Source organism: Schistocerca gregaria, chromosome 5 (assembly GCF_023897955.1).
Source record: "Schistocerca gregaria isolate iqSchGreg1 chromosome 5, iqSchGreg1.2, whole genome shotgun sequence".
NCBI classification, from domain to species: domain Eukaryota; kingdom Metazoa; phylum Arthropoda; class Insecta; order Orthoptera; family Acrididae; genus Schistocerca; species Schistocerca gregaria.
This window is the reverse complement of record NC_064924.1, coordinates 601,007,510-601,033,923: the sequence shown is the minus strand read 5'-3', so window position 1 is coordinate 601,033,923 and position 26,414 is coordinate 601,007,510. Positions and strand designations below refer to the sequence as shown.

The window sequence follows — 26,414 nt, the reverse complement described above, 5'->3', positions numbered from 1 at the left end:
AACTGTGACCTCGCTGACAGGAAATCAGAAATCCAGTCAATAACTGAGACGATATTCCACAAGCGCGCAATTTCACTACAAGCCGCTTGTGTAGTAGTGTTAAAAGCCTCCCTGAAATCCAGAAATACGGTATCGATGTGAAATCCCTTGTCAATCGCACTCAACACTTCATGTGAATGAAGATCATGTGATTCACAAGAACGATGTTTTCTAAACCCATGTTGACATTGCGTCAATAGACCGTTTTCCTCGAGGTCATTCATAATGTTCGAACACAATATATGTTCTAAAATCCTGCTGCATATCGACGTTAACGATATGGACCTGTAATTTAGTGGATTACTCTTACTACCTTTCTTGAACATTGGTGTGACCTGTGCAACTTCCCAGTCTTATGTGTAGGGAAGTCAATCGATTTGTTTTCAGATCAAGAAAAGAATTTTTTTATGATTAAATCCGCCATGGAAAAGGCTTAAAACCAGAACATACTAACCAGAGTTTCTTACGAGCTTTTTTTGTTAATTGCAAAGCTGGAATTAGCTCACACAGTTGGAGATGAACGTATCATACTAGCAGCAATAGTAACGCTTTGTCTAATGAAAAATGTTTCCAAAAAGTAAATGAAATTCCGCTGTCAAGCACAACTGCGAAGGGAAAAACTGATGAAATGACAGAAAATGTGAAAGAAGCTGTCATTTCTGCTTTGAACCAAAGCGAATAATTTTCGCTGCAGCTTGATGGGTGTACAGACGATGCTGGCCAGGCTGCTTTACTTACTTCTGGTTTTTTTGAGTTAAATGACAATATTCGAGATTAACTGTTGTTTTGCCAGTGGTTGTCAACAAAAATAACTGGTGAAGGCATTCTCAAGTCTGTTGACAAAGTTATGAAAGAGAATGAAGTACATTGATCATAGCAGGCAGGTCTGACAATTGAAGGGGTACGTGCTGTTCACGTATTCATACTGTGTTAGCCACCAAGAGCTAGGTCAGTTGGTCTCTTGGTTCATTGAATACGTAGAGATGCTCTTCCAGTTACAGATTTGGAAGAGTATCTCAAAAAAAACTCTTGACAGCGCAGTAAAAATCGCAAACTTCATTAATACAAGGCCTAAAAACTCGAGAATCTTTGATGTTGTGTGTGATGAAGTGGGCAGTAAACACATACCACTTCTGGTTTACTGCGAAGTTCGGTGGCTGTCGAGAGGTTAAGTACTGTCAATATTATTCGGCCTCTGTGACAAACTCAGGATTTTTCTTATGGATGGGTACTGATGAAAAACTTGGAAGTTTCTACTTACACAGTGTAGTTGATGAAAAGTGATTGACGGGGTTGGCACATTTGGCGGATATTTTCGGTGCCCTCAACGTTCTTAATTTAACTCTCCTTGGTAAGAACATTCTTACGTTTTCTGTGCAAGGCAAAGCAGAAGAAATGATAATGAAACTTCAAAGATGTTCGCAAAAAGTGGAACAAAATTCCTCCCCCGTATTTCCAGTGTCACGTGGTTTCCTCCTAGTTAACGGAATCAAAATTAATACAACAGCAGCTACAAACATAAAAGATCGCTTCAAATCCTTCGCCTCAAGCCTTAGGTAATTTAAAATTATATATTTTCCTAAAATTTACGAAGATATTTTTGATAATCCTAATTGTAAACAGTTTTCTTTAAACAGTAACTTTGTAGGAAACAGTCTTTCAAACCCTACGGTTTCTAAACTTAATAATAATTTATTTTAGTTACTTGTCTTGCTTTTACTGTGATTATACATTACATTTTATTCTTCATTGCAATGAATGAGAAATCTACCAGCAAACTTGCTAGAGCAGCATCTAAGCCTCCTCATGTTTCTTTTACGAATTCTCCTCCGTAAACTTGACAATGAAGTTCAATGGATCAGAAATCCCTTTGAAGAAGATTTTTCAGACAAAATTGAAAATGTCATCAACTGAAGAAGACCCGTTAATTGAACTGTCATGTGGTTAGATTCTAAAATCGTTTTTAGACCACCACCACTGATCCTGTCCTGGGTAAGTCTTCGGAAAAAGTATACAGAAACTGCTAAATTTGCACTGAGACACTTGATGGGCTTTTCGGCAACCTATCTGCGTGAATGAACCTTTTCAATTTTACTTTTTTTTTTAAAGTGCGTATAGGAATATGTTGAATGTGCATACTGATTTAAGGTTAAAAGTAAAGAGTCTTACTCCAGATATTGATATAAGGGTCTATTTGTGTGTACTTATGACTTTTACATGTATATTTTAGTTACTGGGGCTCTCAGATTTTTGTACAAAATAAGTGGTCCGCACTGCTAAAAAGATTGCAAACCATTGGCCTAAATGGTTATATTTCTGTGGCTGAAATCCAGGTTACGTCAGGGTTAGTATCGAAACACTGTATGCTATAGTGCACTAGAGGTATATAACAGATTAAAGTTTCGCAACGTAAGTCACCTCGGCTAGTATAACAGCCTGTTTCAGAACGGGTTTCGAGGCAGCAAAGCTAATTTTCATCAGAAAACGAAGTATGTTCGAAAGAATAGATTGTTTTGTTCCATAGTAGGCGGTTGTAATCTTGTGGGGTTTCAATTCATTTCTGACTGAAAAGGTGCTACACCAAAAATGGAAAAGATCTTTATACATCACGTGCAAATTAACTGCAACATCTGGCAACACTGGCTTCATTTACATATCTACGAGTTTTATTTAATTTATTGGTCTGTAAATAATTAGAAATCACACACATAAATTCAACTGCCTGAGTTAGTGTTCTTGTATAGGTGTGCACACCTCAGCAGTTCTTTAATGTGTCTGGTGACACCTGTTGCAGAAGACACTACCATTCTTGAATCCTCCTGGACCATACAGCATTCACCTTCGAAGATGCCTATTGATTACATAATCACTCATACGAGGTTAGCAAGCACAGTTTGAGAACATAAATGTGTGGTAACGGTAACACGTAAGTATTCACGGTGGCATGATATCATGTGGAGTGATATCGTCAACACAAGTAGTCTAGGGCATGTTCCTTGGCTTTGAATCTAAAACGTGGGTTCGACAGTAGGCAAGTTTGGCGCCACCTCCGTAACAAAAAAGTGGGCACTGGTCATCATCACTCACTGTTGCCCACTGGCTACAGGAGATCCTCTTCAGAGGATCCGAAGCTATAAGCGGGCGATTTTTGTGGCCTAGGTTTTGCTGAGGTTCCTGCAGCTGGCAATAGAGTCTAATACCTCCTGATGGAAGACTTTTTGACTACGGACTGTTTGGTTTCTAAGTACAATATTGATTGATCTAGGACACTCTGTAAATCAATTCACATTAATATCGTGCTTCGATTGTGTGTTTATAACTTTACATAGTAAAATTAATGTTAGCTGTCAGAAGAAACCATAATCGCACCCTGATCATTGATTTCAACAGATTTAGTTTTCATGAAAAATCAGGTTTTACATTAAAATAATCCTTTTAGCCTTGATGGAATAGTTCAGCTGGTATTTGATGCACATAAAATTAATATGGTGTTACTCCCACTTAGAAGGAGACCATAAGGTTTAGAAGAAGAACTTCAACGATTTCATATGGTAAAATATTTGACAGGTTCATACTCATCTTATTGGTAAATTTTTATGGAGAAGTGTCTAGAAAATTACCTCAGTTACTTCCTCAACACATTTGAGAATACGTGAATTACAAGACCAACGTCAGCATTGGTATCAGGGAAAGGATCAAGTACTTACGAACCCAAATGAAAATCTCGCCCCTCACAACACGATAGGTCGCTAGGTTTTTTCCTACAGGTGGATCCTGAACAGTGAATATTGACAAATTAGTGTCCCATATGATGATGAAGAAGACTAATCTGAAAAGTTGCAAACAGTGTTGTTATTCCATAACATGTGGCACTGAGTACAGAATTTCTGAAGACATGGACTGCCTGGGAAAAAACCCTGAAGTATAAGATTTTATTGAATCCATGACAACAAAAATTATAATTTCAAGACTGACATAGATGTTATGGAGAGACTGGCTGTCATTATAACCATGCCTGTGCATTCGAAGGCAGTTGAATGTGTACTTCATAAGTTGTGTATACCTCCCTGGCCGGCGGTCATAGTGGTGCATTCATAAACCGCCCCTTCACCAATTTCAAAAATTTTCACAAATCTGTGAAAATGCATGTGAATTCTGAATGATTGAAAAGTCAAGTAATTTTGCTGCTGTTAAGACAAACAAAACTAGGAATGTGCAACAAAATGTCAATGAAAACCTGAAAAATTAGTACTGATTAACTGCACAAAAGTTGAAGTCAGTAGTTTCTTGCGTTTTCTTTCATGCATTACATGACTTACTTTTGAGACGGAGAATAAATTCAAATGCTGTTTTTCATTATTTATTCTGGTTTAGAGTATAGGCAGATCACGAAACATTGCGGAAGCATTTTGTGAATGGCCGCAAAAAAAGCATCTTATTCCTCATAGAACTCAGAACGATTTAGGTTCTAAAACAAACTGTGCAATTTTATGTTATGCGTTATTCTACAGGCTGGCATGAGTCGGGACATGAAGTAGTCTCCACATAAATCGATTTGGAAACTGATGTTGAAGTTTGTGGTAGTGGTTTAAAATCGAAAAATGAGGGAATCCTTATCCACACGAATTTTTTTATGGTAGGAAAAGCAGTTCACAGAGAGAATAGATCTTGCCACAGGACCAACAAAAAGTGACATAAATGGCGGGAAAGGCAAAATCTTGTCATGAAAAACAAGTATTGCTATAATTATACTGTTAGCTTGCTTATGTTTATAACTTTGGCTAGGCATTAAAAGTGCCCCGTTCTCACAGCTTTACTTCCGCCAGTACCTCGTCTCCTACCTTCCAAACTTTACAGAAGCTCTCCTGCAAACCATGCAGGACTAGCATTCCTGAAAGAAAGAATATTGCGGAGACATGGCTTAGCCACAGCTAAGCGAAATGCAAAATTCCCGAGTTCGAGTCTCGGTCCGGCACACAGTTTTAATCTGCCAGAAAGTTTCAAAAGCCAGGTCTACTTGTCGGAAATAGTAAAGTACTGCAGAAATAGTTAACGGTCGCTTTTGTAGGAGCTTTCGTGATGTCTCAGCTTAGCTACATGGAAATTCTTGTCCTAACAGGAGGTGTTTAAGAAAATAGCCCAGCATAACACCGATTGTATTCTTCCTGATGGTCCTAACGAGGCACCCCATCCATCACGTGTTACTCTTCCTGGAAATTGCGACGTCTTGCTTTCAACATACGTCTCAGCAATGCTAAACATTCTCGCCACTATGTAGAGGCTCCTACGTCCCAGCACAAAGGGTGTCTTCATCTACATCTACATCTACGTGATTGCTCTGCTATTCACAATTAAGTGCCTGCCAGAGGGTTCAATGAACCACATTCAACCTGTCTCCCTACCGTTCCACTCTCGAATGGCCCAAGGGAAAAGCGAGCACTTAAATTTTTCCGAGCAAACCCTGATTTCTCTTAATTTATTGTGATGATAATTTCTCTCTATGTGGGTGGGTGCCAACAGAATGTTTTTGCAGTCGGAGGAGAAAACTGGTGATTGAAATTTCATGTGAAGATCCTGTCACAACAAAAATCAACTTTGTTTTAATGATTGCCACTGCAATTCACGTATCATGTCTGTGGCCTTATGTCCTCTATTTCGCGATAATACAAAACCAGCCGCCCTTCTTTGAACTTTTTCAATATCATCCGTCAGTCCCACTTGAGATGGATCCCACACCTCACGGTAATACTCCAAAATAGGGCGGACAAGCGAACTGTAAGCAGTCCCTTTAGTAGATCTGTTGCACCTTCTAAGTGTTCTGCCAATGAATCACAGTCTTTGGTTTGATCTACCTATAACATTAACTATGTGATCGTTCCAATTTAAGTTATTTGTAATTGTAATTTAGTTGAATTTCTAGCCTTCAGATTTGTATGACTTATCGCGTAATCGACATTTAGCGGATTCTTTTAGTACTCATGTGAATAACTTCACACTTCTCTTTATTGAGGGTCAATTTCCACTTTTCGCACCACACAAATATCTTATCTGAATCATTTTGCAATTCATTTTTGTCATCTGATCACCTTACAAGATGGTAAATGACAGAATCGTCTGCAAATAATCTAAGAGAGCTACTCAGATTGTCTCCTATGTCGTTAATATAGTTCAGGAACAATAGAGGGCCTATAACACTTCCTTGGGGAACGTCGGATAGTACTTCTGTTTTACTCGATGACTTTCCGTCTATTACTGCGAACTGTGACCTTTCTGACAGGAAATCACAAATCCACTAGCACAAATGAGGCGATATTCCATAGGCACTCAGTTTGGGTAGAACACGGTTGAGAGGAACGGTGTCGAAAGCCTTCTGAAAATCTAAAAATATGGAGTCCATTTTACATCCTCTGTCGATAGCACTCATTACTTCATGAGCATAAAGAGCTAGTTGTGTTCCGCAAGAACGACATTTTCTGAATCCGTGCTGCCTATGTGTCAGTAAATCGTTTTCTTTGATGTACTTCATAATGTTCGAATACAGCGTATGTTCCAAAACCCTACTGCAAATCGACGTTAGTGATATGGGCCTGTAATGCAGCCCATTACTCCTATTTCCCTTCTTGGGTATTGGTATGACTTGAGCAACTTTCCAGTCATTAGGTACGGAACTTTCTGTGAGCGAGCGGTTGTATCTAATTGCTAAATATGGAGATATTTTATCAGCATACTCTCAGAGGAACCTGACTGGTATACAATCTGGACCAGAAGCCTTGCCTTTATTAAGTGATTTAAGCTGCTTAGTTACACCGAGGATATCTACTTCTATATTTCTCATCTTGGCAGTTGTTCTTGATTAGAATTCAAGAATATTTAGTTCATCTTCTTTGGTGAAGGAGTTTCGAAAAACCGTGTTTAATAACTCTGCTTTCGTGGCACTGCCATCAGTGACTTCACCGTTGTTATCGCGCAGTGAAGGTATTGATTCCGTCTGTACACAGGTGTGCTTTATACATGACCAGAATCTCTATTTGTTTTCTTCCAGATTCCGAGACAGAGATTTTTTGTGAAAATTATTAAACGCATTTCGCATTGAAGCACGCGCTATATTTCGAACTTCTGCAAAACTTTGCCAATCTTGGGGATTTTGCGTTCTTTTAAATTTGGCATGCTTTTTTCGTTGCTTCTGCAACAGCGATCTGACCCGTTGTGTGTACCATGGGGGATCAGTACCATCACTTATTAATTTATTTGGTAAAAATCCCTCCCCCCCCCCCCCCCCCCCCCCCCCCGTGATCCATGGACCTTGCCGTTGGTGGGGAGGCTTGCGTGCCTCGGTGTTACAGATAGCCGTACCATAGGTGCAACCACAACGGAGGGCTATCTGTTGAGAGGCCAGACAAACGTGTGGTTCCTGAAGAGGGGCAGCAGCCTTTTCAGTAGTTGCAGGGACAACAGTCTGGATAATTGACTGATCTGGCCTTGTAACAATAAGTACTTGGCGTTTCTTTTCGATGGTTGTAGGTGTTACGGTATTGAGCCTAGCAGCAACTGCCTTGTGGTCGCTAATCTCTGTAACCGTCATGATAGTCCCCATTTGACCCAGATAATTTGTTGCTAAGAGGTCAAGTATGCTTTCGCAACGATTTACGCCTCAAGTGGGCTCATGAACTAATTGTTCAAAATAATTTTCTGAGAAAGCATTCAGTACAATTTCGGATGACGTTTCATGTCTGCTGCTGGCTTTAAACGTATAATTTTTCAGCATATCGAGGGTAGATTGAAGCCGCCATCGACCATAATTGTATGAGTGGGGCAACTATTTGATATGAGACTCAAGTTTTCTTTGAACTGTTCAACAACAGTATCTTCTGAGTCGGGGGGTCGGTAAAACGATCCAATTAATAGTTTACTCCGATTGTCAAGTACAACCTCTACCCATACTATTTCACAGGAGGTATCTACTTCAATTTCACTACAAGCAATAAATACTCCACCACCAACTGTATTTAATCTATCCTTTCTGAACACTGTTAGATCGTATGAAAAAATTTTGGCTGATCTTATTACCAGCTTTAGCCAGGTTTTTGTATGTATAAATATTTGAACTTCAGTGCTTTCTATTAGGGCTTGGAGCTCTGATTTGACCTTCTGGTTTGAACTTCCTGCCATGACGTCATTGCAACATTGCTATATCTACTGCCACCATCTTGGATCCGCCATCTTGCATAAATTTGGCAACAATGCAGAGTGGGGTTGGCCCACTATTCACGAGCAACTTGCATGTGGAGAGCTAAAAAAAATGGTTGAAATGGCTCTGAGCATTATGGGACTTAACATCTGAGGTCATCAGTCCCATAGAACTTAGAACTACTTAAACCTAACTAATCTAAGGACATCACACACATCCGTGCCTGAGGCAGGATTCGAACCTGCGATCGTAGCGGTCGCGCGGTTCCAGACTGAAGCGGCTACAACCACTCGGCCACTCTGGCCGGTGGAGAGCTAAAGAGAATGAGCCTAATACATGGAACACAACAGTAGACACCTTCAACTAGCAATGGCTTTCAAATGAGTGACAATTACAATGCTGTTGGTCCTGATGAATAGCAGAGATCATTCCTACACTAGTAATTTACATTTCTAATTATGCAACATTGTTACAGTTGTGGGAATTTTGTGAAGATTGACAAATAACGTCTTAATGGAATGTTGTACTTGGTTCTGTTTGAAAGATGCATTTATTAGTACGTGAAGTACTGGTGAACTTGTAACATCTCTGTGAGCCTCGCTTTTTCCAATACTGATCGAAAAACGTGCCATCAGTGGAGACCTGTATTAAAAAAAAAGTGAAGTAGGTAGCTAAGCAGAATGTGTGCAAGGTGTGAGGCTGTCTCAGTTTTTGAGGTGTAGCGAGGAGCATCATAGATGGGAATGTGCGGGCATGTTATCTGCTTTCTGGACACTGCGCTGACGCCAGGGGCACAGCAGCACCTTCACAGTCCAGGGTGCCTATTCTGTAGCTTACCGCCATTGTGCCAATCGTTTCGGTACTCAATAGCACCGAATGGTCTCGTACTCGAATTAAAGCCCCTGCGTTATTCAGTATTCATTTCGATTTCGATACCTAAGTGCTGGACTCGCATTAGGGAGGACGACGGTTCAATCCCGTCTCCGGCCATCCTGATTTAGGTTTTCCGTGATTTCCGTAAGTCGTTTCAGGCAAATGCCGGGATGGTTCCTTTGAAAGGGCACGGCCGATTTCCTTCCCAATCCTTCCCTAACCCAAGGTTGCGCTCCGTCTCTAATGACCTCGTTGTCGACGGGACGTTAAACATTAACCTAACCTAACCTAAGTGCTGTTGTCGGTTCGCGTCGCGCAAGCCAATTAAAAGCGAGCGGCCGCAGATCCGCGCATGCGCACTGCAGCGCGCACAGCGCCACGAACACAAAGCGGCTAGCAGATGACACAGGCGCGCTATTCTTCCAAGTACCGAAAATTAAGTTTACGTTGCCATAACCGCATGACACCGCATTCCATCGAGCTGACGTGCCCGCCTTCTTCGCTCTTGCTTCCTCCTTAACAGTATCAGGCGCAGTATATCCATTTCCATGATTCTCAGCTGAAATACATACAAATTTTTACAGTTTCCCTGACCGCATGTTTCCATGCATGCATAATAACGATAGCGTATTTGACTGTATTCTGCAGTTTGTCGTAAATGACGCATTACGTCATCTTATTCTCATTCACACTTACATCGTGTTTTGGACTTCGCGTTTCGGAAAATGAGTTAGGAATATTATGTAGTACCACATTGTACAAATACATCTATAAAAACATCCGAAAAATTGATTCCGAGAGATTCAAAGAATAAGACGATAAACAGAATGTGGTTATAACACGCTCCTAGAGGTCCCAATGATTATGTAGCCCACTTTCCTATATGATGCGTCAACGATTTGGGCCTTAAAAACAAAATTTAAAAATCAAATACTCATTTTCGAGAGCTCCTGCAGTTCGTCGAAGTTTATAACATGCATCTCATGAATGAAAATGTTTCCTATGTGGTGCTACAGTCTAAAAATATTACGCCAGAGATGTTTCATCTCTGTCTACTGTGGTTGAGGATTCGATCGCAGATAAATACTTGTGACAAGCAAGATTATGAAGATGACTGCTGCTACACACGAAATTTCGCATTGGAAGAGAGCGTCTCGAAATGTATTCATCTGTTGATCAATCAGTTTAATGTGCCAAGTTAAAACTGTGTATTGCACCAGCCAGGATCTGCGTTCGAATCCCGGTACCGCCATAGTTCTTAACTCCTTATACATAGCAGTAATGCAGTCTTCGCACAGTAAAATAATTAATTTTCATCTGTTACTTAGTTTTCAACAAAAGGCATGGACCTCATTATTAGACATCAAAATTTAGCATACCAAGTACGGTATCCACCACGTGACATTACCCATCCAAAGATTCTCTAACAAGAGCAGTCAAATTACCAGCATTTCTGTGTCCATAAACAAGAGTGGTGTGCAAGGCGAGAGCGAAGCTCGAAAAAGTACAAATATCTCTGAGTAATGGCTCTGCACTAGGAGAATTTCTGTTTCCTGTTGAGCCCCCTCAGCGCTCTCTCTCTCTCTCTCTCTCTCTCTCACACACACACACACACACACACACACACCTTCTTTCGTCCTTCGTGCCTCAATGTACCGCCATATTTATTTCCTTCCACGCTTACTTCACTCATGAAATCATAAAACACGTAACAAAAACCTTTTCACGATACGCATGACTCAACTGAATTCTGGTTCTCGTCGACTTTCAGGACTTCCCACTGCAACACCTATTTTTGACGTATTTTCTATATGTAGCAAAGAAGGGAAAGTAGAAAGGTGGAAGGAGTATATAGAGGGTCTATACAAGGGCGATGTACTTGAGGACAATATTATGGAAATGGAAGAGGATGTAGATGAAGACGAAACGGGAGATACGATACTGCGTGAAGAGTTTGACAGAGCACTGAAAGACCTGAGTCGAAACAAGGCCCCCGGAGTAGACAACATTCCATTAGAACTACTGACGGCCTTGGGAGAGCCAGTCCTGACAAAACTCTACCATCTGGTGAGCAATATGTATGAAACAGGCGAAATACCCTCAGAATTCAAGAAGAATATAATAATTCCAATCCCAAAGAAAGCAGGCGTTGACAGATGTGAAAATTACCGAACAATCAGTTTAATAAGCCACAGCTGCAAAACACTAACACGAATTCTTTACAGACGAATGGAAAAACTAGTAGAAGCCGACCTCGGGGAAGATCAGTTTGGATTCCGTAGAAATACTGGAACACGTGAGGCAATACTGACCTTACGACTTATCTTAGAAGAAAGATTAAGAAAAGGCAAACCTACGTTTCTAGCATTTGTAGACTAAGAGAAAGCTTTTGACAATGTTGACTGGAATACCCTCTTTCAAATTCTAAAGGTGGCAGGGGTAAAATACGGAGAGCGAAAGGCTATTTACGATTTGTACATAAACCAGATGGCAGTTATAAGAGTCGAGGGACACAAAAGAGAAGCAGTGGTTGGGAAGGGAGTAAGACAGGGTTGCAGCCTCTCCTCGATGTTATTCAATCTGTATATTGAGCAAGCAGTAAAGGAAACAACAGAAAAATTCGGACTAGGTATTAAAATCCATGGAGAAGAAATAAAAACTTTGAGGTTCGCCGATGACATTGTAATTCTGTCAGAGACAGCAAAGGACTTGGAAGAGCAGTTGAATGGAATGGACAGTGTCATGAAAGGAGGATATAAAATGAACATCAACAAAAGCAAAACGAGGATAATGGAATGTAGTAGAATAAAGTCGGGTGATGCTGAGGGCATTAGATTAGGAAATGGGACACTTAAAGTAGTGAAGGAGTTTTGCTATTTGGGGAGCAAAATAACTGATGATGGCCGAAGTAGAGAGGATATAAAATGTAGACTGGCAATGGTAAGGGAAGCGTTTCTGAAGAAGAGAAATTTGTTAATATCGAGTATATGTTTAAGTGTCAGGAAGTCATTTCTGAAAGTATTTGTATGGAGTGTAGCCATGTATGGAAGTGAAACATGGACGATAAATAGTTTGGACAAGAAGAAAATAGAAGCTTTCGAAATGTGGTGCTACAGAAGAATGCTGAAGATTAGATGGGTAGATCACATAACTAATGAGGAAGTATTGAATAGGATTGGGGAGAAGAGAAGTTTGTGGCATGACCAGAAGAAGGGATCGGTTGGTAGGACATGTTCTGAGGCATCAAGGGATCACCAATTTAGTATTGGAGGGCAGCGCGGAGGGTAAAAATCGTAGAGGGAGACCAAGAGATGGATACACTAAGCAGATACAGAAGGATGTAGGTTGCATTAGGTACTGGGAGATGAAGAAGCTTGCACAGGATAGAGTAGCATGGAGAGCTGCATCAAACCAGTCGCAGGACTGAAGACAACAACAACAACAACAACAACATGTATACATGTTTCAGTTATGTGAAACTTTTGGACGACGTTGTTTAAATTATGTTTGTGGATTCAAATAACTAATAGAATGATTGCTATGTAATGTACTGTAAATGACTTGGTCTATAGGTAGGGAACATAGGGTTGAATGTAGATGATGCGATGATGAGAGGAAACCCCGCAACTATGGTAGTAGCGTGGCAGAGTGGTAATGGTGTGGTGACGGGTAAGTAGTCAGGGCTGAGCAGTGCTGTGGTTAACATCTCGTTAATACTAGCGAATAATTGTGGCTCATATTCCTCGAGTTTTGAGGCCAGAAGAGCTTATGGGCCTTGGGTGCTGCGTTTCGTGATACCATTATCATGGCAGGATTTTTGGCGCTAAAAATATTATTTCGACGCCAAGATGATATGTAACAGGGCGAGGCCAACAGTATTGCTATCGTTGCATCACCGCTAGCTTGATAGCCACTGCAAATTACGCCACCAGTACCGCCAGCACTTCCACTAAATTGTTTATATTTGGCACTCTGTAAATGGACTAGGTATCTGTGAGATGTGGTTGATTTTAATAATAATCGTGGTGTTGCTAAAAACTCTGTCTTACACCCGTGATTCTTCCACATCACAAACATGGACAGGAATTCCATCCTAGTGAATGTAATTGCGAGTGTCCTAATTTATTATGAGAAAGTGGTTGAACTTTTATTTAATGTTGTGTTGTCAGTTGCACAGCCGATTATAGTTTTGATTAGGTCAAAAGACTGCTTATGAAAGCACTTTTGTTATTTAAAGATTTACAGTTTGTTGTGCTTTAATTAATTAATAATTAATGATAAGAGAACTTACCATTTTTCATACATCCTGGTGTAGTTTTGTTAATGATCATGGTTCTTCAAGCTATGAAAGTTTAAGGATCCTCATGTACTAGGCTCCTCCCCCCATGAACCATGGACGTTGACGTTGGTGGGGAGGCTTGCGTGCCTCAGCGATACAGATGGCCGTACCGTAGGTGCAACCACAACGGAGGGGTATCTGTTGAGAGGCCAGACAAACGTGTGGTTCCTGAAGAGGGGCAGCAGCCTTTTCAGTAGTTGCAGGGGCAGTAGTCTGGATGAATGTAGATGATGCGATGATGAGAGGAAACCCCGCAACTATGGTAGTAGCGTGGCAGAGTGGTAATGGTGTGGTGACGGTAGCCCTGCGCCTGCTACACGGACGTCTGAGTCACAGCTCTTGTACAAGATAAGTAGTTTAAGTAGTAATAAACTGTTTTTTAACACTTTAAACTAATTTATTACGTTAATTATAGTGCTCTGCAAGCATACCATTAAAGGTTTTTGTCTTACTCGCGTATTTTCACAGTAATCACGTAAAGTTCATTTTGTTTACATATCGCGGCCAGGCCGAACTTTTGAGTTTTCAGATTAAACTTCATACCGCAATCTTAAGTGCATTTACTGATAGTTTAGTGTGCTAAATACGTTTGCTGCCCCTTTATATCTGTAGAGTATCGTCATCTCTTAAGTAATTTCCAGTAAAAAACTTCTGAACCACTGTTTACATAGTCGCGAGTAGGCCTAATTTTTCGTACACGTATTTTCATTGTTTTCCGGTAACTTAATTGTCTTTCTGTCACTAAAATAGATTTGTACCATGAGTGTAAAGTGCCTGACGTGCCGTAGGATCGTTAGCTCCGGGGTCTGGTGTGATGGATGTAGTAACTTTTTTCATTGGGGCGACTGTAGTGGCGTGGGAATTGGGAAAATGAGCGAGACTCATCAGTGGTTCTGTAGGCTATGCAGTAGAGATAGGAAGATTGTGGAACAGGAGGGGAAAATTGCTGCCCTTCAGGCTGAGTTAGATGAGGCTAGGCGAGAACTGGGCAGGTTAAGGGGGGAGATGGGTAAACAGGGGTGGGAAGTGGCAACAGGCATGAGGAACAGGCCAAGAAATTCTTCTGACCGCTTTGTTATTAATGTACAAAATAGGTTTGACCTGTTGCCTCAGTCAGAAACTGATGAGCCTCTCACAGAAGTAGATGTACACAGGGCTCAACAAGCTTTCAGCAGCAAATTGATTAAGAATGTAGGGAAGTCTGCAAAGAGAAAGAAAGTCTTGTTGCTAGGTAGTTCGCATGCTAGGGGTGTGGGCCAACTTCTGCAGGATGAATTAGGGTTGGATTACCAGGTCACAAGTTTTTTCAAACCTAGTGCTGAACTTGGGCAGGTTACAGAGGATTTAGGTTCACTATGTAAAGGTTTTACTAAGGAAGACACCGTGGTTATTGTGGGTGGGCCGGGCAACAGTATTGACAGAGATCCGGGGTACAGCATAGAGTGTGACCTGGCAAAGATTGCATCGGCATCGAATCATACCAGTGTTGGGTTTGTGTCGGTTCTGGAGCGCCACGACCGACCTCATTTGACCTCTTCTGTCAGGAGAGTTAATTTGGAGTTGGAACGGCTACTTGGATCTGGTGCGGGGTCACACATTGGTGTGGTTCGTGTTGATTCACTCTGTAGGTGGGACTATACTAGACATGGCCTACACCTCAACAGGAAAGGGAAGGGTAAACTGGCTGGGCTGATAGCAGGAAATTTAAAGGGGGGAGGAACTACATCTCATGGTGGAAACTCTTTTTTAGTGTAAGATCAGTGTCCAGTGGGAAACTCAGCCATGCAAGTACTAAAGATGTCAAAAAAGTTCAAGATAGTTGCAAAAGTAAAATGAAAAATGTTAGTATATTTCATCAAAATATTGGGGGATTGAACAATAAAATTGATGAGCTTCTGCTTTGTTTAGAAGATATAGAAACTGAGAATGTAATAGATGTACTATGCCTGTCTGAGCATCACATTGTCACTGATATGCAAAAGGTTAGCATCAATGGGTACAAATTAGCTGCACATGTAAGTAGAGATAATATGATGAGAGGAGGAGTTGCCATATATGTCAAAAGCTTCCACAGTGCAAAAAATTTAGAAACTAAAAAATTTTGTGTAGAGCAACATATGGAAGCATGTGCCACTGAACTTAAACTAAAGGATGGCACTTTCATAATTGTAACAGTGTATAGGTCCCCCTCAGGGAATTTCCAGCTATTTCTGGAAAACTTGGATGCTTTGTTGTGCTATCTGTCAGACAGGGGGAAGCAAATTATCATTTGTGGGGATTTCAATGTTGATTCCCTGAAAGAGTGTAATAGGAAGAATGACCTTTTAGTATTACTCAGCTCTTTCAATTTGAGCTCCGTCATTGATTTTCCTACTCGGATAACAAAGAACAGCAGTACATTGATAGATAACTTTTTTATAGACCAAGATAAGTTTAAGGACATAAATGCTTATCCTGTTGAGAATGGTCTTTCAGATCATAGTGCACAGCTTGTTACAGTACATGACATAGCTCCATGCAGTATAATAAATCAGACTTTCAAAGCAGTGCGTTCAATTAACAATATAAATATTGCAAACTTTAGGGAAAGCCTACAGCAGCTAGACTGGGATGAAGTGTATAAGGAACCCGATGCAAACTTGAAATATAACTTATTTCACAATACATTTTTAAGGGTATTTGAAAATTGTTTTCCCAAGAAAATAGTTAAACATAATTCCAAGAAAACATATAAAAAACCTTGGCTAACTAAAGGAATAAGAATATCTTGCAACCGCAAAAGAGAACTGTATCTAACAGCAAGATGGAGTACTGACCCCGAAATTGTTCAATATTATAAAAACTATTGTGCGGTACTAAGAAAAGTTATTAAAAAGTCCAGAAGCATGTGTATCATGTCTGAGATCAGTAACTCTGATAATAAAATTAAAGCAATTTGGAATATTATTGAAAGGGAAACAGGGCAACCAAGAGCACAGGAAGACTTTAGTGCAATAAAATTGAATGACAAGTGCACTAACAAACAATCAGAAATTGAAAATATTTTGAATAATCATTTTTTAAATGTTGTGGAGAAAATAGGATCTAGATCTTCACTAGAAGAGGCAAGGCTATTAATAGAAGAGGCCATACCTGCACAGTTTGAAACAGCTGTAATTCCACCAACCTCTCCCTCTGAAATCAGTAAAATAATAAACTCACTGAAAAGTAAAAGCTCTTATGGAATTGATGGCATTTCCAGCAAAGTACTTAAAGCTTGTTCCCCACAGATAAGTAGAATTCTCAGCCACGTATGTAATAGCTCTTTGGAGCAGGGTGTTTTCCCTGATAGACTGAAATATGCCATTGTAAAACCATTGCATAAAAAGGGGGATATGTCGGATGTCAACAACTACCGCCCAATCTCTCTTCTGACAGCTCTATCAAAAATTTTTGAGAAAGTAATGTATTCAAGAGTAGCCTCCCATATTTGTAAAAATAAAGTACTAACAAAATGTCAGTTTGGTTTTCAGAAAGGCTTTTCAACAGAAAATGCTATATATGCTTTCACTGATCAAATATTAAATGCTCTGAATAACCGGACATCACCTATTGGTATTTTTTGTGATCTCTCAAAGGCCTTTGATTGTGTAAATCATGGAATTCTTTTAGATAAGCTAAATCATTATGGTTTGAGTGGGGCAGTGCACAAATGGTTTAATTCATACTTAACTGGAAGAATGCAGAAAGTTGAAATAAGTGGTTCGTGTAATGTTAAAACAGCTGATTCCTCAAACTGGGGTGCTATCAAGCACGGGGTCCCACAGGGTTCGGTCTTAGGTCCTTTACTGTTCTTGATATACATTAATGACTTACCATTCCACATTGATGAAGATGCAAAGTTAGTTCTTTTTGCTGATGATACAAGTATAGTAATAACATCCAAAAACCAAGAACTAAGTGATGTAATTGTAAATGATGTTTTTCACAAAATTATTAAGTGGTTCTCAGCAAACGGACTCTCTTTAAATTTTGATAAAACACAGTATATACAGTTCCGTACAGTAAATGGCAAAACTCCAGTAATAAATATAGAATTTGAACAGAAGTCTGTAGCTAAGGTAGAATTTTCAAAATTTTTAGGTGTGTCCATTGATGAGAGGTTAAACTGGAAGCAACACATTGATGGTCTGCTGAAACGTCTGAGTTCAGCTACGTATGCTATTAGGGTTATTGCAAATTTTGGTGATAAGAATCTCAGTAAATTAGCTTACTATGCCTACTTTCATTCACTGCTTTCGTATGGCATCATATTCTGGGGTAATTCATCGTTGAGTAGAAAAGTATTCATTGCACAAAAACGTGTAATCAGAATAATTGCTGGAGCCCACCCACGGTCATCCTGCAGACATCTATTTAAGGATCTAGGGATCCTCACAGTAACCTCACAGTATATATATTCCCTTATGAAATTTGTTGATAATAATCCAACCCAATTCAAAAGTAATAGCAGTGTGCATACCTATAACACCAGGAGAAAGGATGATCTTCACTATGCAGGGTTAAATCTGACTTTGGCACAGAAAGGGGTAAATTATGCTGCCACAAAAGTCTTTGGGCACCTACCAAACAGCATCAAAAGCCTGACAGATAGCCAACTAACATTTAAAAATAAATTAAAAGAATTTCTAGATGACAACTCCTTCTACTCATTGGCTGAATTTTTAGATATAAAGTAATTAAAAAAAAAAAAAAACTTAATCATTAGTGTCATGCAATATTTTGTGTAATGTAATTTCTTGTACAGACATCTTTTATTAACCTGACACGTTCCACATCATTACGAAGTGTCGTATTCATGATCTGTGGAACAAGTATTAATCTAATCTAATCTAATCTAATTGACTGATCTGGCCTTGCAACATTAACCAAAACGGCCTTGCTGTGCTGGTACTGCGAACGGCTGAAAGCAAGGGGAAACTACAGCCGTAATTCTTCCCGAGGACATGCAGCTTTACTGTATGATTAAATGATGATGGCATCCTCTTGGGTAAAATATTCCGGAGGTAAAATAGTCCCCCATTCGGATCTCCGGGCGGGGACTACTCAGGAGGATGTCGTTATCAGGAGAAAGAAAACTGGCGTTCTACGGATCGGAGCGTGGAATGTCAGATCCCTTAATCGGGCAGGTAGGTTAGAAAATTTAAAAAGGGAAATGGATATGTAGAAGTTAGATATAGTGGGAATTAGTGAAGTTCGGTGGCAAGAAGAACAGGACTTCTGGTCAGGTGACTGCAGGGTTATAAACACAAGATCAAATAGGGGTAATGCAGGAGTAGGTTTAATAATGAATAGGAAAATAGGAATGCGGGTAAGCTACTACAAACAGCATAGTGAACGCATTGTTGTGACCAAGATAGATACGAAGCCCACACCTACTACAGTAGTACAAGTTTATATGCCAACTAGCTCTGCAGATGATGAAGAAATTGAAGAAATGTACGATGAAATAAAAGATATTATTCAGATAGTGAAGGGAGACGAAAATTTAATAGTAATGGGTGACTGGAATTCGAGTGTAGGAAAAGGGAGAGAAGGAAACATAGTAGGTGAGTATGGATTGGGGCTAAGAAATGAAAGAGGAAGCCGCCTAGTAGAATTTTGCACAGAGCACAACTTAATCATAGCTAACACTTGGTTTAAGAATCATGAAAGAAGGTTGTATACGTGGAAGAACCCTGGAGATACTAAAAGGTATCAGATAGATTATATAATGGTAAGACAGAAATTTAGGAACCAGGTTTTAGGTTGTAAGACATTTCCAGGGGCAGATGTGGACTCTGACCACAATCTATTGGTTATGACCTGTAGATTAAAACTGAAGAAACTGCAAAAATGTGGGAAATTAAGGAGATGGGACCTGGATAAACTGAAAGAACCAGAGGTTGTACAGAGTTTCAGGGAGAGCATAAGGGAACAATTGACAGGAATAGGGGAAAGAAATACAGTAGAAGAAGAATGGGTAGCTCTGAGGGATGAAGTAGTGAAAGCAGCAGAGGATAAAGTAGGTACAAAGACGAGGGCTGCTAGAAATCCTTGGGTAACAAAAGAAATATTGAATTTAATTGATGAAAGGAGAAAATATAAAAATGCAGTAAATGAAGCAGGCAAAAAGGAATACAAACGTTTCAAAAATGAGATCAACAGGAAGTGCAAAATGGCTAAACAGGGATGGCTAGAGGACAAATGTAAGGATGTAGAAGCTTATCTCACTAGGGGTAAGATAGATACTGCCTACAGGAAAATTAAAGAGACCTTTGGAGAGAAGAGAACCAGGTGTATCAATATCAAGAGCTCAGATGGCAGCCCAGTTCTAAGCAAAGAAGGGAAGGCAGAAAGGTGGAAGGAGTATATAGAAGGTTTATACAAGGGCGATGTACTTGAGGACAATATTATGGAAATGGAAGAAGATGTAGATGAAGACGAAATGGGAGATACGATACAGCGTGAAGAGTTTGACAGAGCACTGAAAGACCTTAGTCGAAACAAGGCCCCCGGAGTAGACAACATTCCATTAGAACTACTGACGGCCTTGGGAGAACCAGTCCTGACAAAACTCTACCAGCTAGTGAGCAAGATGTATGAGACAGGCGAAATACCCTCAGACTTCAAGAAGAATATAATAATTCCAATCCCAAAAAAAGCAGGTGCTGACAGATGTGAAAATTACCGAACTATCAGTTTAATAAGCCACGGCTGCAAAATACTAACGCGAATTCTTTACAGACGAATGGAAAAACTGGTAGATGCAGACCTCGGGGAGGATCAGTTTGGATTCCGTCGAAATGTTGGAACACGTGAGGCAATACTGACGTTACGACTTATCTTAGAAGAAAGATTAAGAAAAGGCAAACCTACGTTTCTAGCATTTGTAGACTTAGAGAAAGCTTTTGACAATGTTGACTGGAATACTCTTTCAAATTCTAAAGGTGGCAGGGGTAAAATACAGGGAGCGAAAGGCTATTTACAATTTGTACAGAAACCAGATGGCAGTTATTAAAGTCGAGGGGCATGAAAGGGAAGCAGTGGTTGGGAAAGGAGTGAGACAGGGTTGTAGCCTCTCCCCGATGTTATTCAATCTGTATATTGAGCAAGCAGTAAAGGAAACAAAAGAAAAATTTGGAGGAGGTATTAAAATTCATGGAGAAGAAGTAAAAACTTTGAGGTTCGCCGATGACATTGTAATTCTGTCAGAGACGGCAAAGGATTTGGAAGAGCAGTTGAACGGAATGGACAGTGTATTGAAAAGAGGATATAAGATGAACATCGACAAAAGCAAAACTAGGATAATGGAATGTAGTGAAATTAAATCGGGTGATGCTGAGGGAATTAGATTAGGAAATGAGACACTTAAAGTAGTGAAGGAGTTTAGCTATTTAGGAAGTAAAATAACTGATGATGGTCGAAGTAGGGAGGATATAAAATGTAGACTGGCAATGGCAAGGAAAGCGTTTCTGAAGAAGAGAAATTTGTTAACATCGAGTATAGATTTATGTATCAGGAAGTCGTTTCTGAAAGTATTTGTTTGGAGTGTAGCCATGTATGGAAGTGAAACATGGACGATAACTAGTTTGGACAAGAAGAGAATAGAAGCTTTTGAAATGTGGTGCTACAGAAGAATGCTGAAGATTAAATGTGTAGATCACATAACTAATGAGGAGGTATTGAATAGGATTGGAGAGAAGAGAAGTTTGTGGCACAACTTGACTAGAAGAAGGGATCGGTTGGTAGGACATGTTTTGAGGCATCAAGGGATCACAAATTTAGCATTGGAGGGCAGCGTGGAGGATAAAAATCGTAGAGGGAGACCGAGAGATGAGTACACTAAGCAGATTCAGAAGGATGTGGGTTGCAGTAGGTACTGGGAGATGAAGCAGCTTGCACAGGATAGAGTAGCATGGAGAGCTGCATCAAACCAGTCTCAGGACTGAAGACAACAACAACAACATGTACTAGGCTAGTTACTTAATGAAGCAATGCAAAGGCTCCTTCAGAGCCAGGGTAGTTAGATCTGCATTCTGTTTCGTTGCTTCAGTCCCAGTTTAAGTAAGAACTATTCACTGTGTTATCTATTATAATGAAAGCTGGTTGACGCACAGGCGTAGAGATCCTGTACTAAGTAACGAAGTTACAGACTGTGATCAACAGCAGACCCCTTGATTGCCGGCCGTAGTGGCCGAGCGGTTCTAGGCGCTTCAGTCTGGAACCGCGGGACCGCTACGGTCGCGGGTTCGAATCCTGCCTCGGACATGGATGTGTGTGAAGTCCTTAGTTTAGTTAGGTTTAAGTATTTCTAAGTTCTATGGGACTAATGACCTCACATGTTAAGTCCCATAGTGCTCAGAGCCATTTGAACGCTGATTTAAATTCAGAATCATTTCAAGTTTTTCCCTGTTCAGTATTGCCACTTGTTTCATGTTTGTCTATAATAGGTTTTATAAACAGCTACACCAAGTTCATTTGAGGTACTTGTTGTCGAGAGGCATATGTTACTGTTCACTGTCTCATTGGCCATCTGTTTGTTAGCAGCACATTTAGCTGCAAGTTTAGGTTACTGTGTTGTAGTGTGAACAAATATATGGAAAGAGTTTAGTGTGTGTGTGTGTGTGTGTGTGTGTCAAGGAAGATTAGCTTAACGTTAGCACTGCCTTCTGCTTTATCATTTTGCTTGACGCAAGAATGCCTAATTAGGCTGGCGACTTCTTTTAATATGTAATGTTTCAATTTTCTTTTGTGGTGGGAGAACGTCTACTCCTGACCCACCGCTTACTGTTGATTTTACTCTGTTGGAGAGTTTCGGAAACGAATCCCTGTTTGATTGCTCTGTTTCCATTGGGTTAACTCACGGTCACAGCTAATCAAAAATTGCTCACAGAGGTGTAACGTTAGCATCGATTGCCGTAACAAGGTGGTCCGTGGTACTGTTACACCACCCAGCAGTTATTGAACAAAACCACGAAAGCTGTATTTTCTCTATGAAGTGTTAGAGTCCGAACTCTTCATTATCGGATGAAGTCTTTCAAAGCAAACATTCTGAAAATACATCGAATTCACTGCTCGTTAGCATGATCAACACTTGTCTCGATAATTTTTCTTTCACTGTTGTCATTCGCAAATTGTCATGTTGAAAAAGAAATTACCACATACGATAATAGACTAATTACCGGTACGTCAAAACTACCGCATAAACGACACGTAAATTAATCTTTGTGATCTTTCACTAATTTCCCTTGAAACTGCAAACGAAGTCTATTAGTTAAATTTATTGGTTAGATAGTACTCTAAGTTTAAGAAAAATTACCGATATTCTCTGTTTGTTGTTGCTTGTAGGTGGTAAAAGTTTACACTTATGTCAAGCTACGACTTTCGCAGACTGAATGGTTCATATTTGTTAGCATTTAATGAAGATCACAGTAACTTAGGTTATACTGTTGCACTTGATATACGTGAATTAACGCTGTTCGAAAGACTGTTACAATGTAAATTCTTCCATGTTTGTTACCCAATAGTTAATGTATCGTATATTAGATTATCCCGATCTTCCCAGAGCTTCATAACGGATTCTTAAGTTACGATGTTGGATATGCTGGTTCGATACTATTCTCAGATTCAAAAAGATTAGCGGTATTTTGCTCGTACACTGTACGAGAGTCTAAAAATAAGTAAATTGTTCCGTGTTGAAGAGTGGGTATTTACAACAGAGGTGTGTACATTAGATCATCCAGGTGGTGGCAGGGCCGTTTTTGCAGTGGCTTAGCGGAAGATACGGAACGTGACTTACACAAGCGTTCCAACTCTGCCGACGTTTCTGCCGGCGCCGCCGCGCTGACCTTGGCCGCAGAAGCCGCTGGCATCTTTCCCGCCGGCCTTACTAGCAGCTGGCGTTCCCCGCTTTATCGGCAGGCGCTACTTCTCGCAGCAGACCTCCGCAAACTGCGTTTCAGTTCCGAGCTCGTAAGCGCACAGCGCTCCTGCGTGAACGGCACTCACGGCGGCCTCGCGGCTTACTGGCAGACTCTCCCGACAACAGAATAAACGGACAGCCGCCGATACCGGCCGGTGGCTCACGGACCGGATCTACGTCACCAGCTGCGTCGTCTGACGCGCAAATCTATCGCCGTGCACGCCAGTCTGCGCCACTGGATACACCGCGCCGAGTCTGAATGCTGACTCACTTAACACGACCTGTGCGGCGATGTGTTGCTGCTGACGGACCGAATCTGTTGCGCGTAACCCGGATGGGTGCTTCATTCGAATCATCGCGTGTCTAATGTTGCTCGTGAACAATCTAGTTTAACGACAACACATCTAAAGTAACTGTATATCTGCACGTTACACAACTCAACAAGTTTAACGTTTTCTTCTTTCGTAATAAGACTGAAAGGCAACAGAGCAAGATGAAATTTATCTATAGAGGAACTTAAAAAATGTTATGTACTCCACTAAAACTCATATTTTTTAATAATAAAAGTAGTTCGCACAGAACTCTGATTATGGTAGTTGGGCGAAACAATGCGAAGAACGAACTACAAAATTTGGCATGGAGGAAAAGATATAGAAGATGACGAGAGTACACTGCACGGTCAGAAGTATGCACCGTGTCCTGAGAGGAATCGTCAGTGTTTAGGGATGTGACAGGAACAACAACTCGAAGCAAAACGCTCCGGTAAACATGGGCCCTAAAATGAATACCGGAAGAGCTGTGAGCACTGTATCTTCGATAATGTGAAACATATCTCTTCTACTGGAAGTTTAGTTTTAGTTATGTCATGTTCCATAGATCATTTTCCCGATTATTTTATCGATATGATGTGGAACAGCTCATATTACAAGACCTATATACGCATATGAATAGTGCTAATATTAATATTACTGAAATTTTTAGATCTATATATGCAACTACATTTAGAGGTACAATCTTTTTCTTTTTACCATTTCTGAAACAGAAACTCGTCCATGGAGTAGAAGGAGTTCTCCAAAAGAAATGATTTTAAGCTAGATTTAAAACTTGATCTGATACCTGCCAGACACTTTATGTTGTTGGACAAAAGATCAAAGATTTTTGTTGCTGAATAATGTTCTCCATTTTGAGCAGCTGACAGCTTCAAAGGCGGATAGGAGAGGTCATTACGTATGAACATCACTGTTCTTCGCAAATTGAGATGGATTATTTGTAACGAATTTCACTAGCGAATATATGTACTGAGATGGTGCAGTTAATACCTAACTCCTTGAAAAGGTGCCTACATAACGTCCTTGGGTGAACACCACTAGTTACTCTCACTTCTCTCTTTTATGCAACCAATACTTTATGTCTAAGTGGTGAGTTATCCCAAAAAACAATTCCATAAGACATTACTGAGAGTAAATATGCGAAGTACTGTAAGTAAGCTGTTTAGGTTTTTTTATTGGTAACGCCGCCGCCACGTAGCGCTCTGTATAAAAATCACTGGCTGTGCCGTGCGCAGTCTGTGTTTAGTTTGCATTGTTGTCTGCCATTGTAGTGTTGAGCAGCGGCAGCTGGATGCTAACAGCGCGTAGCGTTGCGCAGTTGGAGGTGAGCCGCCAGCAGTGGTGGACGTGGGGAGAGAGATGGCGGAGTTTTGTAATTTGTAAGACTGGATGTCATGAACTGATATATATATTATGACTATAAAGGTAAATACATTGTTTGTTCTCTATTAAAATCTTTCATTTGCTAACTGTGCCTATCAGTAGTTAGTGCCTTCCGTAGTTTGAATCTTTTATTTAGCTGGCAGTAGTGGCGCTCGCTGTATTGCAGTAGCTTGAGTAACGAAGATTTTTGTGAGGTAAGTGATTTTTGGAATGTATAGGTTAATGTTAGTCAGGGCCATTCTTTTGTAGGGATTTTTGAAAGTCAGATTGCGTTGCGCTAAAAACATGTCTTTTCAAGTACATGGTAATATTTTTTTACAATAAATTTTTGTGGTGCGCCACTTTAATTGCATAGACATTAAGATGTGAATAGACATTGTCCTTATCTGCATTGTTGTCTTTAGTGTAACATTTTTTCTGATTGAGCTTTGTCATGTTTAGGTATAAGTTATAGCATTTGCTGCAGCTGTTTGCCATTCATAGTGCTACTGAATGTCACTTTGTATTACTAGGTTAAGCCAATTTTATTACTGATTTATTTTTCTTGTTTGCTGTGCATTGCCTTATATTAGTTGTAATATTGCTGCCTTTGTTTGCCAATTTCCATTTTTTAACATTGCTGTTTGTGTAAATTGTTTTGTGCTGCTGCATTGCCTCATCCCTTAGTTAAGCATCTGAGCTCAGTAGATTTAAGTTAGCTTAAGAGGGGGTAGCCTATATAAGAAAATAATTATAATGAATTGGAAGAAATGCATTGAGAAACTATAAGAAAATGGTTTGGCCAAAAAAGTAGTGTATAGTGGAGGAAAACTATTTTTGAAAGAGGATGTGAGCATAATACAGAAAGCAGGCTTCGATATGACTTTTTAGAAATAATGAAGAATGAAGGGAGATCTCCGAGAAGTAAAGAAAGTTTTGGTTGCAAAATACTGCAGTGAAACAAACCCTGTCCTTTCTTTGTGTTATCCAACTGTGTGTTTGTGTACCCTTGTGTATTTGTTTTCTTCCTGTCTCTGTGTACTGTTTCATAGAATTTTTTCTCTTATAATACTAAGCTACATTCACTATGATGAGGAATACTGTTATCCTCAAATATAATTTGCATTAATAACATGTTATTTACTTCGTAAAGATGTTTACACATTATTTATTCTGTTTTGTTCTAATGCTCATCTGTGAAGTTGAGGTTTCAAAAGTTATTCTGATCTTTTATGTATGTACTTATGTCATAATTTTTGTAACACTGATGTATTTGTTATTTCGATTCTTTTGTAAAGCCTGTATTACTGCAAACGTTATCTGTACTATTATGTTCTTTAA

At 40.0% G+C, this 26,414-nt stretch overlaps 1 protein-coding gene across 1 annotated transcript in view; it reads right to left on the bottom strand.

The window, feature by feature from the left end:
* Positions 1-23,600, bottom strand: part of LOC126272231 (synaptic vesicle glycoprotein 2C-like) — a 335,261-nt gene extending 311,661 nt beyond the window's left edge. Inside the window, exon 1 of the mRNA XM_049974932.1 lies at positions 23,260-23,600. Coding sequence (XP_049830889.1) covers positions 23,260-23,332 — 73 coding nt within the window. The 5' untranslated portion in view covers positions 23,333-23,600. The remainder of the gene's footprint in view (positions 1-23,259) is intronic.
* Between the last annotated feature and the right edge of the window lie 2,814 nt (positions 23,601-26,414).